Source organism: Lytechinus variegatus, chromosome 13 (assembly GCF_018143015.1).
Source record: "Lytechinus variegatus isolate NC3 chromosome 13, Lvar_3.0, whole genome shotgun sequence".
In the NCBI taxonomy this organism is placed as follows: domain Eukaryota; kingdom Metazoa; phylum Echinodermata; class Echinoidea; order Temnopleuroida; family Toxopneustidae; genus Lytechinus; species Lytechinus variegatus.
In genome coordinates, this window is record NC_054752.1 from 10,437,503 (window position 1) to 10,457,729 (window position 20,227).

Sequence of the window (20,227 nt, forward strand, 5' to 3'; positions counted from 1 at the left end):
CAATGGAGTTGAATTTTAAACTCTCCTTTTCTGCATAACTTCAATACCTCTTTCTTTGATTTTTCAAAGCAGTAACATTACCGGTATTTAACTTCCTTATATCTCTGATTATTCCCTCTCCACTCTGAATCAGCCATTATTCAATTTGAAAGAATAAAATCCTCATTTTCTCTGCCGAATCCATGTCAATTGCATATTAAATGAACGCAACATATATTTAAAATATTTACTACAACAATGTCTTTTCTCTGCCACAGCACTCAATTTTTTTTTTCTGTCACAAATTTCTGCACGTACAAAAAAAGCCCCACAAATAAATAATCAAGTGTTTCAAACACTTTGTTCTTTCTCTTGAATTTTTTTACAACAGAAATGACGGACATATCACTGATTGCATAAAATATTTCAGTGATCGAGTATACTGATGTAAAAATGGAAAAGGGCAGTTTTAAACAGTTATGATGGGAATCCTAACAAAATGGCAAGTGGTTCTAATGGCAAAAAAAAAACAAACATATTTTTTATAAATTACAATCACTATACTTGTGGGATTGGATTTTCAAAAAGGTAGTATCTAGAAGGATATATTGTAATGAACGTTAATACTAACTCCAATGTCTGCCCTTATAAAAATAATGGCGTTTTCATCTTTTTCTAAATTTCTTTCTCATGTTTTGCTTTTAGGAGAACCCATTCACTGGCATTGATGTTATATTTTCCATTATATGATATATATATTTCTAAGATATTTTTTTTCTAAACTTCCATTCGGCTTTCCATACTGTTTTTATGGAAATCCATTTTTTTTAATACCAAGGTTGGACTTCCCAGTGAATATAAGCACATTGGTTGCACAAGCTGAACATTGGGTTATCAAGTAATAAAAAGACTGATTAGTGTGTGATATTGGATATATTATCGTGGTTAGAATTAAGATATATGTAACGAATGAATTTCTGAATAATGTTTTAAAGCCAAATTGGCACTGTGTAGTTCCATAATGATTGAGCAATGATGTTACTTTTAATAATTTCATTTAAAAGTGAAATAATGTTAATTATGCAATGAGTAAACAAATCAATGGAAATCATTAATGCATTTGATGGACACCATTCATGTCATGCTATTCAAATCCTTGTTTGAAACTTCTTTTAAACACTCACTGCCCTGATTTCACAGACATTAATTTTGCAAAAAAGTTTGTAAAATTTACTTAAAAACACTTTTCTGATTTGTGAAATACGATTTCTAAATATCTGGTTTATCTTTATATGCTTCTTGTTAATAAAACATCCATATTTTTTATCACTTGATCACTATCAATTATTCGGAATATATATCGGGTTAGTGGCTTGATAATTAGAAACTAATTCCAAGACTTTAAAACTTTAAAATTAAAGAAGGTAAACATTCAATTTCCCCTACTCTCCTTCATTTCTAAGTTTAAGTATTTTGTTACCAAGGTTATTCCTTTCATCTGACCAATCAATCACACGACAGCCATGCGAAACCTTTCACCAACCCAGGCAGCTTTTATCCACTTGGTCTACTAGCAGATGGTCTAATTCTTGGGTCGTCTAAACAGTGGTGAATCCAACCTGGGGCCCACTGCATAAAAGTTACTATCATGAAAACTTTGCCACCCAATCCTTGATCCCGATTTGCTCTTGAGCATCATTACCACCACTGGATGGCAAAGTAATCAGCATACTATTTTAGAAACTTTAATATGCAACAAGGCCTTGCTTGGGCACAATACCCATTTCAGGGACCGTATTTTTCATGCTCAATACATAGCCTCAAAACGTGTTTCTACTCCGACTAGATCTGCCCATGTTTAATACCATCGTGACAAAAACACACATGGTTTTTCACCAATTTGGTCCAATTGCTGTTTGTGCTATAAATCATCACTACTTATTTGGACTAACTAGCATTTCGTCTAATGCAGAGATCATATAGACTGAACTGTGTTAGACCCAAGTGAACATTAGACCAAATGGGAATAGACTTTTGTACTGGAAATTAGGCAAAATGGAAAAATGGGGTAAGTGGTAATTAGACCAAATGGTAAGAAACAAACAGGGCCCCGTTGCGAGTGATCCCATCAATCGCAACTATGGAAAGCCAGCAACGTCAACAAGTCTTGTGTGTTTGTTCAAAATATTTTCTAGCTATGATGTATATTCATGCATTCATCGTTTTCTTAAAAATTCACTGTGCTTCTCTTCGTTTACAAAGGACATTGTGCAAAATTCCTGTAGAAAAATTAGTGACACTGATGATTGATTAGATCAATCGTAACTCTTTGTGAGACGGGACCCTAGTTGTAGACGAACTAGAATTAGACCATGTGGGATATGAGGAAAAAGTGGAAAGTAGACCAAGTGGTTGTAGACTAAACGCCAATTCACCACCAGGGACCCGCAACACAAAGCTTAGCAATAATCGTAGAACATTTTTTCCATGATTGATTCCATTGACTACAATATACAATCAAACATAAAAACACAAGCATATGATTAATCGCTAACCTTTGTGTTACGTGACCCAGAACTCCCCAAAACAAAAAACGTTAGACATGAAGGATACACAAAATGTGAGAAGCTTGACTGAATATTTGTGAGAAGCATGATAGATACAGCGAAAAAAATTAAAAAAAATCATTTTACTGACTCTGGAAACAGCGGATCCTCCATCATCCGTCGTTTGCATGCCAACATGAAATTCTCGCAAGTCTATTCATTAATATTCAATGTGTCAAGGTAAGAAAAGGTGAAAAGGTTAATATCAAGTAGAGTTAAAAACCAAATGTGGTAATAAAAGATATACATCCTCAGTTGTCATGAAATTCAAACTCATGTTCTGTACAAGAAGCGTTGCAACTGATTGAACAATTGCTTTTAAATCTCCGGTAAGAATGTACACAATGCAGTCAATCATTAAAATCTATTCTGTGATCAATGGTAAACCTTTATGATGCATACACCCTGGCATGGTATAAACAACTTACAAGAAAAAAGAAGGAAAAATTAATGCAAAATAAATGTTAAAATCAAGATTATTCTGTTTCTATTCGAACAAATCTCAATTCAATGTTTTGACTTTGCTGAATGCTATTCAAATTCCAATTTGATGTTAACGGTCAAATGCTTTATATAGGGAAAGCATATGGAACATGTTTGTGTTATCCTCTATGCAGTTGGCACTGTTAATGGAAGTCTTCACATAAGATAGCTCACTCATAAAAATGACAGAAAATAAATGTAAGTATTCATATTTACTGTCAATGTTTTAATCATCTACCAATTACCATCTGAGCAACTGTAACAATTTCAAGTAAATTCATGCATTCAATTTAATATAAAATCACGCAATCAAACGATTAAATATATATACTTCTGAATGAAGGTATTGTTCGAGAAACACATCAAAATGTGGAACATATTAATCAGTGCATCACGCTATCTAGAGAGAAGAGGTTTAATGTTTTAAAGGACAAGTCCACCACAACAAAAATTGATTTGAATAAAAAGAGGAAAATCCAGCAGGCATAGCACTAAAAATTTCATCAAAATTGGATGTAAAATAAGAAAGTTATGTTATTTTCAAGTTTTGCTAAATTTCACAAAATAATTCTGCGCACATCCTGGTCTGTATGCAAAATGAGGCGACTACCGGTAATGATGTCATCCACTCAATATCTCTTTTGTATTTTATTGCATAAATATAATTTTCTCTTCATCGTCCTTTCAAACAAAGTTCTATTCCTCCCTGATCAAGTGGAAGTACCATTGTTTTAACATTTTATGGTTCATTTATCAAGTTGGTCCTTACTGTCAAATCTGTAAAAATTGAAATATTGCATAATTCAAACAATAAACACAAAAGAAATAATGACTGAGGGACATCACTGGCTATCTCATTTGCCTGTCACTGAGATACGCATAACTGTTTTTTGAAAACTATGCAAAAAAATTGAAATGTTTCTAATTTTACAAACATCCGATTTCGATGAAATCTTCAGTGTTATGCTGTTTGATTTATCTCTAGGCCTATTGATTCAAATCAACTTTTTCTGCAGTGAACTTGACCTTTAATGTTCACAAAATTATGCAGTATTCTTAACTACAAGATACTTATAGAGAAATGAATGAATGTGAATATATCTACTGTCTAAAAGGTGCAGTGTCTCTATTAGTATTAAAGATATTTTTCACTCATTAATGTTGCTAAAGTATAATCTATGAAACCTAATTATTCAAACTCAACTCACCCTCTGTTCCGGTAAACATGTCCCAAAGCATTCTAGGAGTAGCGGCTCAGCATATACAGATGTCCTGAAATCATGATAAGACAGCTTTCCGTCGTGATCAATATCCTACAAAAAAATGAGGAAAACATCATAAAAATACATGATCTCTTTTTACAGTCATTTCATTGAATATTTTGATCTTGGTGTTGGGATAAAATTATATCAGTTTAACACATTTAAATGAAGTTTGACATCAAATCAATCTCACTTGTTTGTTGAACTATCAATAATATCATTTGGATTGTTTCCGCTCTCTCAGATTAGGCGTTTGAGCTACCCTGTTTGTATGGCAATCTAAGTGCTTCCAACATAAGCACAACACCAGCAAAACACCAAAGTTGAAACCATGCACCCATTGTCGTTGTTGTTTCATTGCACCTCGGATAGGACATTAAATGGAGGTCCAGCTGTAGACGAGAGACACAACCTTTGCACATTAAGAACCAACTGGACTATTCATGTCATTAGATCAAACCCTTGTTAGAGGACAACCGCTTCTCAGATTTTGAACTGCGGTTATATACCCTTGTTCTGAAAAACCTTTTTAGAGGATCCAAGATATTTCATTAAAAGTGCTATCAACCCTGGTAATCCCCCCTGGAGGGGGGGGGGGGGCAGTCAAATATATTGCTGTACACATGCGTGACCAAGTATGCAAAATAACCCCCTAAACAACCTTTTCACATGCTTTATTTACACATTTCGGCGGCCCCTAAAAGATGTCGCCAAAATATGACCTCGGAGAAAAAGCTTGGTGAAAAAACATACCCTAAACACGTACGTTTGGCTAGTCTTTAAAAAAAAAGCTTTGGGGGAAAAAACATACCCTAAATACATTTGACCCTGCAATTGACCATTGACCAGTCTTTCAAAACCACCCTTTTTATTGAAAATCTGTGTTTTTGATACCCTTAAAGAGTCCATGCACGGACCGATCCAAAACTGAAAAACACCCCTTTAAACAAGTTTTTTTTGGTCACGCGTGTGTACAGCAATATATGTGCCTCCCCCCCCCGGTAATCCCTCTAATGTAACTTTTTATATCCATAGGCCTGAGCTTTAAGCCAGAGTTTAACGATTCCAGCAGCTGTGATAATATGTAAGAGCAGCTCTGCCTGCAGCAGGCCCTTCAGAATGAAATTATTGTATTTGATAATCAGGTTTTCACAGGCACATTAGAAATCCAATGTTCCTTTGTCTTCAATTTTGAATGAAGAAAATTGATCCCAAAATAAGGAAACTATTAAAGAGAATGAAAATGATGCAATTAAAATAAAAATAATGTCTACAAGACAGAAAGAAAGGAAGGATGATACACCTACGGTCACAGTGATTCAGTTTGTTTGCCTCCCAGGCACAGGCAATTAGCGTTCAACAAATAAATCAAATACCATTTTCTTGATGAGGATCTCAACCAGATCTTTGATTCCCTCCTCAGGGTCTTCCTCCGTCGGTTGCTTCACGATCGATGTCTTTAGAAGATGAAACATCTCCTCTCTTGAAATATGGCCATCACTGTTGAGATCATACACCTGGAAACAAACTGCATAAAACAAATGTAACACATTAGAACCAGAAATTAACATAGTAAACAAAACACAAGATATTAGTGTTGTCAAAGGAGGGGTATATTGTTAGCTTTCTAATTTGATTTACACCCCTAAATTAAATAAAATATCAATACAAGATAAAAATTTTCAAGGGGAAGTTTAACCCACTACTGTTTGTTTTAAATTTTGATGTATGCCTCTAACCAACATTAAGAACATAATACACAAAAATAGCAATATCTAATCAAGGACTAGCGAGGAAAGCTTCATGACAGAAACTAGTTTTTCTTTTAGTTATCCTCAGGCACTAGTTAGTGGTACCTGTTGTTTATATTCTTGTTTTTCTTTTGCCTGGAAATAAAATCAATAAAAATGAATAAAAATAAATAAAAATGAATAAAATAAACATTGTGACTGATTTTAAGGACATAGTCATAATCTAGTAATGAATTGAAAGGGTAGCATGTGCTGCTAATTATGTTTGCCCAACTTCAAATAGGCTTAATTAATGCATTACAAATCTTGATAATGGTATCTGTTCCGGCTGAATTTCAGATATATTTATTCATTCAGGCATGGGGTTATGCAGTTGGACAAAATATACAAATATGAGGAGTTGCTCATTCATATTTAGTTAAAATTTGAATTGTAGTAATCAAATTATTTTTGATTGCTGAATGAATATTGAACAATTCAACGAACGAAGAGAGGACAAATTGGCCCTAACAAGTGGAATGTTCCTGGTACCATCAAATATATGGCACAATACCGTCTGCACAACAAGTCTGGCACAAAAGCCAATCTACTTTTGGTTAATATGGCAATATGCTCTGATATATGTTGGAGGCATATTATGCAATTAAACCAAAATACATATTTTCAGTGCGCAGCTAAGAGGCCCATATGTAGATTATGATCAATAATAATCAATAATAAATATTGAATATCAGCCCTCTAAAGTTGGATTGCTTTTATTCCAAAAGCCAATTTAGAAAGGAAGTTCTTACATGAATACTTACATTCAATTTTCTGTTCCAGGTTTCCTTCCAGGTAGACGGAGAGACCGGATAACCACTCATCCTTGGAGATGCAGGCATCGTTATTCTTATCAAATGCCCTCAGGACTGTCAATAAAATACACATTAATAAATGTCAATCAAAAGCACTCCCTGTGGTCCTGTGATGTTCTATGAAAAAAGAAAGTTTGGAGCCAGGTCAGTACATTCCTAAAACCTTTTTTATTTTTCTTATCAGAGTGTTTCTCCCAGTGCTGTTGAGCTTAAGTACAGTTTCTAATAAATGGAACAAGAAACTTATCATTTCAGACTTAAAAAAAAAATTTGAAGGAAAAACATCCCCAACAGGCTTATGACAAGAAAGTATTGAAAATACCCAGTGACATGGCATAATTTGCTCTTACACATTTTCTCTGGTCTTAATATCCCATAGGACATAGGTTAAGAGTTACGATCGTAAAAAAGCTTTGGGTTCAGACTTCAGAATAATGTAAAGATAATAATTACGGTTCATATAGTGTAAGTGGTTAGATTTTATGTTTTGCTTAACATGCAGATTTTCCATCCGGAGTAATTGTCGCCAGAGCAAAAGTCGCCGAAGCAAAGGTCATGGAGCCATTTATCCATCTTATCTTTAAAAGTGATAACACTCACCTCTGTCCATTATAACATCATCTGTCATCTTAAATATTCTGTGGAGCACGTCTCTAAACTGTGATCTATCCAACTTTCCTTCTTTCTGGGTACCGATATTGTCTTTGGTTAGATCTTTGAACATTTTTTCAAGGGACTCTCTTGATTCTTTTAGAACTGTAAAAAAAATATACACATGTAAGAATAGAAAAGTGTGAAAATTTACAACAAGTGGAATGCCTCTGGCCGTCTCACCTGCATCATGCGGTTCAATATAGCAGCAGTGCTCACTTTGAATACTACTCTAACTCGCACAAGATGTTCAGTGATACATGGTTACTCTTATTTCCCTTTTTTATGAACTAGACCAATAAACTTACAGAGATATGATGGTTATTCAACAAAAAACCCCAACATGGCCAAAGTTCATTGATCGTACATGACCTTTGACCTTGATCATGTGACCTGAAACTCGAACAGGATGTTCAGTGATACTTGATTACTCTTATGTACAAGTTTCATGAATCAGATCCATAAACTTTCAAAGTTATGATGGTAATTCAACAGATACCCCCGATTCGGCCAAAGTTCATTGACCCTAAATGACCTTTGACCTTAATCATGAGACCTGAAACTTGCACAAAATTTTCAGTGATGCTTGATTACTATTATGTCCAAGTTTCATGAATCAGATCCATAAACTTTCAAAGTTATGATGGGAATTCAACAGATATCCCCAATTCGGCCAAAGTTCATTGACCCTAAATGACCTTTGACCTTGGTCATGTGACGTGAAACTCATGCAGGATGTTCAGTGATACTTGATTAACCTTATGTCCAAGTTTCATGAACTAGGTCCATATATATTCTAAGTTATGATGACATTTCAAAAACTTAACCTCAGGTTAAGATTTCGATGTTGATTCCTCCAACATGGTCTAAGTTCATTGACCCTAAATGACCTTTGACCTTGATCATGTGACATGAAACTCTAATAGGATGTTCAGTAATACTTGATTAACCTTATGGCCAAGTTTTATTAACTAGGTCCATATACTTTCTAAGTTATGACATCATTTCAAAAACTTAACCTCAGGTTAAGATTTGATGTTGACGCCGCCGCCGCCGTCGGAAAAGCGGCGCCTATAGTCTCACTTTGCTTCGCAGGTGAGACAAAAATGTTTTAAAATTGTCCCAAAAGTACCTACACTCTGTTAGGCAGTTGATATATGGACATAGCTTTAGATGAAATTGGACCAAATTATATAATGGTAAAATTCCTGAATACTGAAGGTATAAAGCCTTTAGAACATGAAATTCAGCAGCAAATTGCTTTCAGTCTAGAGGTAAGAACATTAGGTCAAAGCTCTACACTACACTGACGTAATGGAGCAGGTTCAAGTTCATTCTAGTTGGCAAACATTAATTTTACGAATTAAAAGTATTTTCATGAATTTTGACAATAACAAGGAACTTGACTACCGGTATGTGATCTGGTGGATTCAGATGACGGCTGAGTGTAAAGATATAGATCAAGGCCAAGATGTAGAATGCTATTTACCAATTTTATCAAAATTTCAAATTTCATATATTACTGGCTTTGACTGTGCAAAGTGTGCTTACAAGTATACCTTGCTTGACAATACACAAACATATGACATTGTATGGCTTTTTGGTTGATTCTTAACTGCTTATAGAGGGCGACAGACTCTATGTAGCTTACATGTAGCTACCAACAAAGAAAGCGAGATGGCTATGTAAACATCTGCAAGTTTTTCTCATCTTCTCAAAATATATTTCTTGCTTTTTAAATGAATATTTCTTAAAAAATGAAATCGATATTCTATAAATGATGCCCATTTACATGATTTAGGGCTCGATCTTTTACAAGGAAAGTAGAAATCTCGGGCCCATAACTGCATTGTTGACAGCGGTATACGCACATGAATGAGGGACAATCCCTGGCTATGTAGAGAGTAAGGATGCATTAGAAAATGATTTTACTCTCTAGTACAGGAGTTGCCTCCTGGTAGGCATGGTCATAGCGCACTAGCATGTTCTTGCGGATGTGCACAAAATTTGTATAGGTGCGTTGGTTTGCCTGTCACTGCATTGATGCCAAAATTGCAGTGCATCGCTAACGTCTAAGGCAGGGCGGAATACTCAATTTCCCCCTCTGTGATTCTTCTTCTTCAAGCTACACTGACTGCCTCCTTCAATCCTGATGATTTTTGCAGTATTGTAGTACCGGCAGGTGCAATGCACCAAATGACCACCCTACTCTTTGACGAATAGTGTATTGGTTTTAACATGCATAGCATGCATAGGTTGTGACTCTCCTATACACGGGACCAACATTTGCGACCTTTCCGATGGACGGAGTGTTTTCTAACTGCATTCACACCTGCACTGAGCACAGCTGTGAGACAGGCTAACACACAACGTTAAGCATCAGTTTTTTTTTTTTTGTTAGACGTCCTCCGGCATGCTGTGGTGCTCGAACCCATGCACGTTAAGATCTACAATCTTATCAGGAACAGGCTCTCTAACCGACTGAGTTACACTCCTCAGCATTGTACCCCTGAACAATGCATATAACAGCATCGTAACTGGCTGGATTTTATCTAGATTTTTATACCAAATTTAGCTTCGAAATCCAACATTATCTGCTAAAAATAAGTTCAAATCTATCGATGATTCAGGCTATTCAATAGTTTATTTTACGTTTCACATTTTTTCACATTTTATGAATTTTGCGTTCAAATGGTAACGAAATAAGGATCGTTTCGAAACTTGAAATGATGAAGCTTTGATGTGTACTTAGGCCATATTAGACCTGCGCAGGGCATCGCCCTATGGCTCACCCAAGGTTCATTACCATCCTGCCTGTGGGGAATCTACAGGTAGGACTATGGACAGTATGCCAATAATGGCTACCGTATACAGCAGACAATTTAACGTTAAAAAAAATCATTAAAATATCACTTTTGTGATCAAAAATACTAATTTCCATACAGTTTCAATGTATTTTTCATTAGTAACTTGGGGGTAATTTTTCTATTCACCAGAGCGTTAATAAACTTGAATTTTGGGCATATTTTTGTGTACGCCCTCTATTTGTGGAAAGTAATATGGCAATATTATGGTGGTCCCCAAGTCTGCGCACCTAACGGTTTGAGTTAAGATTTAACATGAATTTCATTTTATTTCCCAAAATCTTTCAGTTGATAATGTTTCTTACATTATTATAAGTGTACCAAATATCTCATAAAAATTTTTAAAGAAATATATGATTTTCTTGGAAAAAACCACTCATTCAATTAACAAGGTTATGATATAACCTTGTTTTCAGTTACATCTCCATGTGTGCCACAATAAGGGTGGCAATTTTGGCTTATTTTCTCTTTTTGATTTCTTTGTCTTCTGCTTGGCGACAGCACGCAAATCCCGCGATTTGCGTGCTGTCGCCAAGCGGAAGACAAAGAAATCAAGATGGCGATGTAAACACGGAAGTAAGCTCTTTCCATCTTTTCAAAACAAATCTCTCGTTTTTTAATGAATTCTTCTTTAAAAATGAAATCAATATCGCAGAAATGTTCGAAATGAAGTTGGACCCCATGTACGTTTTAGGGCTAGATCTATTAGAGGGAAAGTAGAATTCTCGGGGGCGAAAGTTTCTGGTCTTGTACCCGTATGTGTGGAAATATAGGTAGGGCTCCCAGGCGTTAGTGGGGAGTGACTCCATACGTACAGTATATAACTTTCACTCCCCAAAACGCCACAGGCTAGGTAGGAGAGAACTTTTCGTTTTTTGAGTTCCCTGGGTTAACTCAAGTCAAGTCGGACCTTCAGGTAACCCAAGGAACTCCGTCTCGATCGGCCATTTTCTTACAATTCATAACAAAAATGGCCGATCGAGACGGGGGTAGGACTCTAGGAGAGAACTTTTTGTTTTTTGAGGTTCCAGTCTGTGCCCAGATGTCAGAAAAACTGCCACTCGTTAGACCATTATCCATATAATCGTGGTAAGTGCTTGATTTCTGTTTTAACTATTTATTCGGAGAATTATTTTGACCATACTTCACGCTTGTCAGGTGAGTATGCCAAATTTCACATATGATGGGGTGTCCAAACATCCCGCACTTTTCAAAAATATTCATCAGGCTTAATTTTGTCCACAAATTATTCATAATTTATACAAAACCAATTCAAGAAATAGTTATCACATTGACGGCAAGATCGTAAACTATAAAATCATGGACGAAAATGTAAAGTAGGTCACGGGGTTTCGCCGGTATCGCGATCTCAAAATTCTATTCCGATCGGCGAATGCGGGCTGTGCTGGAGAACCGTTCAGAAAAAGTGTGACCTAACTTCGCGCACCAAAGCTTTTGTGGAGATTTAAACAAAAACTCAAGCTCAAAAAGTGAAATATTTACATCAGATTGATGGCAAAATGCTATAGAATCGGTTAGTACCACATTTAATTCACATTTTTGATGATTTCTGCTTGTAAAATGGTTATATCGTGATGCTTGTTGCTTTCTTCAAAACGGGCGCTAACGGTGACAAATTTACCAATATTTTGCCAATATTTTCATGACATGAATACTGGGGCCCGTTTCTCAACACATGGACAAGTTAGTCATATCTTTATCCACCAACCACGGAGTTAGTTCCAATCTTACTAAACCTGTTTCTCGAAAGGCTTCCTAACTAAAATACCTTGATATCGATACTATCGGTAAAAATGTTGTTGTTGTTGTTGTTGTTTTAGCTTATACGGCGCGTGTCATTCAGTAGTGAATATTTGCGCCAGCATAATTTGCGGTAATTTTATTTATAAACTTTTCTGTACTTAAATCAATTCAGTAAAAGTCAGGTACGGCGCTGCATTATTCGCGCAATTTTGGAGATTCACAACAGACTGTCATCACAAATCACTTAACCACTTCAGATGTATTTTCTGGCCAAGCCCGGATCGGTACATTGATCAGGTTTCTCAGCTACTGCATGATGCGCATGCGTAGCCTTAGGCCCCCCCAATACCAGTCAAGGCTGTGTGATGTCTGTTGACGAAATGATCTCCTTCAACCGAGTTTCAAAATAGCTCTATGTTAATACAAATGGTTAGGTTCGAGACAAAACAAACGTTCTGAGTCTTGTGCAGTTATCGTGCATTGGGTTAATTTTCACATCTCATAGTTTGTTCAATATATCAAATATTTACAAATTAATAAGATCATACGGAAGACATATGTAATGCATTCATATCTAACACGTATATAATTATATATATATATATTTTCCAACATGGGTTTATAATACTCAACAAACACATCAATATTCATATATGAATGGAACTAATACAACGTTCAATTATTTCAATTAACAATAATGACTCGAATATACTATGTGAATCTTTGGGTCCTTCTTACGAAGGATACCAAAGCTTTTTGATGCGAGTACTCTGCTGAATTGAGAAGTCTCTTTATATCCAATTCGCTTTCATTTATTTCAAGTAAGAGCCTTTCCCTTTCTTGTGAGTATTCTGGACATTTTGTGAGATAGTGGAGAGTTGTTTCCGGCACAGCACAGAATGAGCATAGACCTGTTTCATGATTGTTGACAAGCCGTCTATTCTCGTTAAGATCAATATTGTTCATTCGGAGACAATGTAAAATAGATGTGCTATATCTCTGGTTTAGAACACATTTGAAAGTTTTCAAAACTGATTTTTGAATGTCCTTCAAAGGTGATAGTGTTTCATCCCATTTTTTTTGCCATATTTGTGTGAAGTACGTTTTAAGAATGCAGTTTGATTCATGCTTACTAATTTTGTTATTTACATCAATTTGGCTGTGCCGTAAACCTTGTTTGGCTGCGATATCCACCACCTCATTGTTCCTGATATCACAATGACCTGGGATCCATTCAAAATACACTGTTATTCCTTTATTATACAATTGTGTATACATTAACAAAATTTCATTCACAAAGTTAGTTTCTTTTTTAGTTTTGATTGCCTCTAGTGCGCTGAGTGAATCACAAAATACGACCGCTCCTGTATAAAGGCCAGGTAACTGGTTCAACCAATTTAATGCTAGTATAATCGCTGCAAGCTCTGATCTATAAGACGATGTATTATCTTGGAGTCTCATTGAATGTATATATTTATAATAGGGTACGTGAAATGCTGCTGCTGCTTTTCCTGTTTCAGGAGACTTCGAACCATCAGTGAAGATTTGTAAGAAGTTAGACCACTTCTTGTGTATTAATTCAAGACTTGTTTGTTTCTGGAATGTTAAATTGTCACTTTTCGATATATAATCAGATATCTCCGTGGATATTATTGGTGACCGGTAATGCCAATATGGTATAAAAGTATATGAGTACATATATTCAATTTCATATTGGAGAGGTTGGGGTAATTTCGATATTCTTTCCTCGAACGGCTTCCTCGTGTTCTTGTCAGAGTAAAACTGAAACTGCCAACAGTCTTGAAGATCTTGTTTCAATGGATGATTTAGTATACTATCTATGCGTTTCTTGAGTCTTACGCTCAGCATTTCACGTCGTATATCTAGGGGCATTTCTCCAAGTTCTACTTGAAGAGTTCGAAGGGAAGTGCCCCTTTTTGCTCCCGCGCATATGGCGAGTGCCTGATATTGGCAGGAGTTAAGAATATTTTTAACATTTGTGGTTGCAGAGTCATAAGCCTCACATGAATAATCCATGAGTGACCGAATAATTGCCCGGTATACGTGGAGTAGTTCTCCAACATTACCACAGAAATTGGCATAAGATAAGCATTTCAAAATGTTAATTCTCTTTTTACATCTTTGAACTACTTCATGTATGTGGGGTCTCCATGTTAGCCTAGAGTCGAAAATAGTACCAAGATATTTGTACTCCTTCCTTGGCGTTAGGAGGTTGTCCCCCAAATATATCTCGAGACATGGATCATATCGAGGGGAATGAGAAAAAAGTACGGGAACCGTCTTTTCACAAGAAATTATCATTCCCCAAGAGAGAAACCAATCATAAAGTATATTTAGATATTCCTGGATTTCTTTGGTACCCTCTCTTATATCATTGGCAGATTTCCATATTACACAATCATCGGCATAAAGGAGATTGTGGATGGTTGGTGAAATTGGAATATCGTGCACCATAATATTAAATAATTCAGGACTTAGGCTACTGCCTTGAGGAATTCCATTATTGGTTTCCATAATGTTAGAAAGATGATCCCCTACTCGAACTTGAATAGTGCGATGTGTCAATAGATTTTTTAAGAAAAGTAGAATGTTTCCTGTAAGACCTAATTTACTTAATTTGACTAGGAGTCCCTTTGTCCATAGGGAGTCAAATGCTTTCTTTATGTCTATAAAGATTGCTAATGTTTTAACACCAGTTTTCAAATTCTTTTGAATTTCATTCTCAAGATGAACAATGTTATCAATTGTTCCTCGACCTTTGCGGAATCCATTCTGTATAGGAGATAGTAAAACGTGTTTTTCAAGGTACATTTGAAGTCGTTTTTTTACCATACTTTCCATAATTTTGATGAAACAAGACGTGAGTGCAATGGGTCGATAAGAATCTGTTTTGGATGGGTTTTTGTCATGCTTTAACATGGGAATAAGTATGGAGTGCTTGCATGGCACTGGTATTGTACCGGTTTCCCAGATCCTATTTATAACATATAACATCATATGTTTAAGGGACTCCGGCAGGTGCTCGTACACTTGATAACCTATTCCATCTTCTCCTGGAGTTGAGGGTTTCTTACTTTGTAGGATACTTTCTAACTCTATCATCTGAAATTGTTCGTTGATTGCTAGAGGCATGTTACCTGTGTTCTCGAAAGGAAGATTTTCAAACTGCCTATTGATCTCTTTATCCGAACTGTCAGCATTGGTAGTTTCTCCAACTTGTACAAAAGATCGAGCAAAAGCGTTGGCTTTGTCTGTATCACTGAGAAGCGTTTCTCCATTCTCTAAGAACAATACAGGCATGTTACGCCTTGTTGGATTAGGCACACCTTTCAATCTTTTAACGAAACGCCAAATTTGACCAAGTGGAGTGAAGCGACTCAATTTAGAGCAGTATAACTGCCAATACTGACGTTTGGCAAGTCGAATTTCTTTTTGAGCTTCAGCTTTCTTTTGCTTATAACTAATCAGGTTCTCAGTTGATAGACATTTTCTTAATTTATTTTTCGCTTTATTCCTTTCTTTGATTTTTAAGGAACATTTCTTTGTCCACCATGGGACTGGATTGCGATGCGCCCTTTTCTTAATGGGTGCCGATTCATTTAGAGACATTGCTAAAATGTCCATAAATCTTTCATAAAGAATATTAACATCAATAGTATTATTCATATAATATTGTTTATAGTTTTTCTCACATATATTACTAAAATTATTCCAGTTCATGCCTTTCAGGGACCATTTGTATTTAGTCTCTCTGTCTTCGTCTTGTTTCGAGATCTGTTTACCGGTATAAATTTCTGTTATAACTGGAAAGTGATCACTTCCAAATTTATTAGGAAGGGTGTACCAATGACGGTTCGTAGCTAAGGAAGTGGAGATGATAGATAGATCTAAACATGAGGTTTTTCCTGTTACAGGATTCAATCTTGTACCTGAACCATCATTAAGAACCATCAAATCATGATGCATAAGGAAGTCTTCTATCAAGAGCCCATTATTATCTGTTGTATCGCTTCCCCAAAGTGTATTGTGGGAGTTAAAGTCCCCTAATAATAACAATTTCGTAGTGTCCTTAACATGGAGCAATAAAGTATTTAGAATGTTTTCGTCTATTCTCTTACAAGGATTATAATAATTGACAACGGATAAAGTAAAATTATGCATATATAAATTTATCAATTGCATTTCTATATCTGCATGTATTGTAGGATAATCGTAGTGAACAGAGTCGTGAACATATAATGCACATCCACCACCTCGCTGCTTATCTCTATTTCTAGCGAAGCAGCTATAATTCGGGATGTGGAGTATATGTTCCTCTGAAAACCACGTTTCTTGAATGCAGATGAGGTGGAAAGGTGTATTCTTATTACATTCTAAATACTTTATTAACTCATCACCGTGTCCAATCATACTTTGTGCATTCCATTGTAGGACTAAAAGTGCAGTCATGAATGAATTAATTAGCTCGCTCTTGATGAATTGGTAGCCATAAGTTTTTCAACAGAAGACTCAATGAGAGTTACAACTTCGGCTTCTGAATGTTCTTTGAAGAAAATCATAAACAATTTTACAAAGAAAGTAATTAGATCTTCATTGGATGCTGACATCAAGAAATTCTCTTTTGCCAGGGGGGTTGGCATATATCTATTAGTTTCAACCTGTTTCACTTTATTTTCTACTAGGGTTGGGCCAGGGAGATCCACTTGTGCGGATTCATGAATTGGAGTTGAATCATGAATTTCAGCCTCGATTGTTATCTCATTCGGTCGACTTTCCTTGCTTCCAATGTCTTTTTGAGCATTTTTGGAGTTAGGCTTGACAGCCTGTGCATAGGAGGGCGCGCTATCATTATTAGCAAGATTTTTGTCATTTTGCATCCCATTGTATTTTTTGAGCGCCTGTGCATAGTTCATTTTATTGACAACCTTAATCTTTAAGATTTCTTTTGCCTTAATTGCTTCTTCACATCCTCTAAAGGCGGCTGAGTGGTTACCTCCACAATTAACGCAGTTTCGCTCTTCCTTGCGATTGCATTCCTCAAATGGATGTTCACCTCCACACCGAACGCATCTAAGTTTTTGGCGACAATTAGCTATTGTATGTCCAAATCGTTGACATTGGAAGCAACGGATAAGTCGGGGGATGTATTGTTTTACTTCTTTTTTCTGGTAGCACAAGGCAATCTCTTTTGGTAGAGTTTTCACCTTTTCGAAGGAAATGATTAAGCTGCGAGTAGGGTAATTTGTTTCTTTGTTGTTTGCACCATTAGGCCTATTATTTCCCTTTCTCATAATTCTCTTTACATTTACTACATGTTGTGATTTCAACTCAGCGAGTAATTCTTCCTCTGACATTTCCGTGGGGATGTCAGAGATAACACCTTTTAGCGTGATTGTTCTATCAATGGCTTTAACCGGTATGTTACCAATATCCTCAATGTCATGTAGTAACTTATACTGTCTAGTATTTACACACTTGATAAGAATGCCTGACCTTAAGAAGTTCATGTTAGCAGGTGCTGATCCAGAACAATTATGGATTGCATTCGCAACTGTCCGCATATTAACATTTCTCAGTGACCTTTCTTTGGCAATGGGCATAATTAATACCGTCATATTATTATGGTTGGAGGAGGCAGTTGGAGTTTGAAAAACTGATTGGTCATTTCCATCCGAGGACGAGTCCCCTCGACATGGTGATAAATTCTCTATGTTCTGGCTACTGCCTTCTCTCACTTTTCTCTTTTTTCTTCTTACTGTTTTGTTATTAACGACAGACCAATTATCTCCCCCACTATTTTGACCAATGTGATCGGAATCCATCATTAATGACGACGTGTCGGTCATAATGACCACGCGCCGAAATTTGGCGGGAAAATCAAATTTGTGTTAGTTGTGCATGAAAGTTGCAAGACCCAGAAAGTTTGCTTACCGAGACCTTTGACAAATCCAAATAGTATTCCAATGTATGTATCTATCAGACAGGCACGTATGTCCAGTTAATAAATCCAGAAAATCCTAAATAAATCCGAGATATAGATTGAAAAATCAAGGGAAGCCCGCAGCCATGACCTGTCTCCTCCGCCGCAGATTTGATCATATCAGCTTACGTTCAATAGTCTTATGTACCAGAGCAGACGAGACGTAGCCTTAGTCACAAAATATCATAATTAACAAAATTAAAAATTATGACAAAATTGCAAATATTGTGATAAATTGGGAAATAAATCTTTTCAAAATATTAGCACACTTGAATTATGCATCATACATACTTAGACCATGAAGACTGGAGCATTCAATTGCAGAGAAAATTAAATTATGAATAATTCATTTCATGACTAAAAAATCACTTGTGGACGTTGAGATGGGTACCCCGGGATATCCAATTCTAATAGTTTACGAAAGTAAACCATAATGGTTTTCTTTGTAAAATGATTATAATTATACGGTCTTTCATGATTCTAAACGTCATCAAAATATAGTTTAACGAAACATTTTTAATTATTGATACCGAAAAATACGATATTTGACAAATTATATGCATAAATTAGAGATAGAATTTATCCAACTGTTAATAGGGGTCTGAAAACAACAAATACGAGTTCAGTTATGGATGGCCTGACGTGGTAGAACCTTTGTCGATTAAATCATTTTACTATTTCAAAATGAATGGTTTTGTGGCGTTTAACAACAGTTTTTATAGTTTATTTGTATTACAATTATCATTGAATACATTATCCCACTTGTTTTGTGAAGTCATTTCAACCTCTATGATTGATTACGTAAGATTATAATTTTAAAATTTCTAAGCACTTTTGCATGTCATAGTCTACCCACGTGATGCCACTACGTCATTAAGAAAGAAGTTAGGACAGGTTCGGAGGTGTCATAAATATTTAGTGAGGTTGTTGTACCCGATCTTGGTAAAGAGGGCTTCGTGAAACGGTTAGCGGACAAGTAGCTCACTATCTCCGATCTAGTCAAGAAGTTAGACTTATGACGGTGTTGAGAAACGGGCCCCTGGACTAATTCTAAAGAAACTTTCAGCAAAGGGTAATTTTAGGTCGCTTTTCACATTGATGTCAGATTTTAAGGATATTGGCTAGTTTTGGAGATAATGCCCGTCCGCGAAGTTTGGACACGCGCGAAGTTTGGACACGCGCTAAGTTTGGACTCACTGCCATACGATCTTGGGCTCCTGCCCGCGTAGACAGCTGGCAGCCGTCTGTTTCGAGGAGTTTTTTTACATTAATTTTTTAATTTCTCCTCGTACACAGACGGCTCGCTAGCGTGCAGCCACCATTACTCGGGGACTTGCAATGCAAAATCCCCCCGTCGGGGCTTTTCATTTTTTGTCTTTAATGAATAAAAATTTCGAAAATTATAGTGATTAGAGTGCAAATTTATATTCCCTCTTGGCATCAATTGCCAAAAAACGGAGAAAAATGAAGTTAAAAGGAACAAAAACAGTGACTTTCCTCGGCTGTCGCGCAAATTCACTTCCCCGTTTTATCCGATCTTAAGTACATAAACATATGGCCATTGAGTCCCCTGTACAGATCGCGCTAGAACTTCGGTCTCTGTATTTGGTGAGTGAAGCCAACGACGTTCAGCTGAACAACCAACAAAACAGAGACCGAAGCTTTTGGTCTACTGCCCGCGGCCGCGTAGCGGGCGGGAGTTCCTTGGGTTAACCTGGCCTTCCGGAAGCTAGCCGGAGGAAGGTACGGTACCGTACCGAAGAACATGAAGAAGTGTGGCCTAATGGGCTACTTAACTACTAAATACTTACGGTGGAATTCTTTTGCCTGATTTCCAGCATTCTTTTTACTTCTTTTCATGGTGATATTTATTCAAAAGAAATTGATTTCCCTCCAAATTAAATGGTATAAAGATCTAGGACGGTACAAATTCGCGAGGTTGTTGACGATAAAGCTTCACGTCTCTATGCATTTTGCGCATGCGCTTGGGCAAAATGTTTCCTCCATTTTCT

General features: G+C 36.3%; 1 protein-coding gene across 3 annotated transcripts in view; it reads right to left on the reverse strand.

The window, feature by feature from the left end:
- LOC121426420 (EF-hand calcium-binding domain-containing protein 1-like) overlaps positions 1–20,227 on the reverse strand; it is a 28,160-nt gene that overhangs the window by 7,523 nt on the left and 410 nt on the right. The window contains exons 1-6 of one of the 3 annotated variants that reach the window (XM_041622716.1): positions 20,027–20,200; positions 7,536–7,691; positions 6,885–6,989; positions 5,707–5,858; positions 4,277–4,381; positions 2,677–2,738 (exon numbers count right to left, since the gene is read on the reverse strand). In XM_041622716.1, the coding sequence (XP_041478650.1) occupies positions 2,677–2,738; positions 4,277–4,381; positions 5,707–5,858; positions 6,885–6,989; positions 7,536–7,691; positions 20,027–20,075 (629 nt within the window). In that variant the 5' untranslated portion in view covers positions 20,076–20,200. Of the gene's footprint in view, positions 1–2,676; positions 2,739–4,276; positions 4,382–5,706; positions 5,859–6,884; positions 6,990–7,535; positions 7,692–20,026; positions 20,201–20,227 lie in introns of those variants that run through there. The other 2 variants (XM_041622719.1, XM_041622717.1) reach the window with 2 other exon arrangements.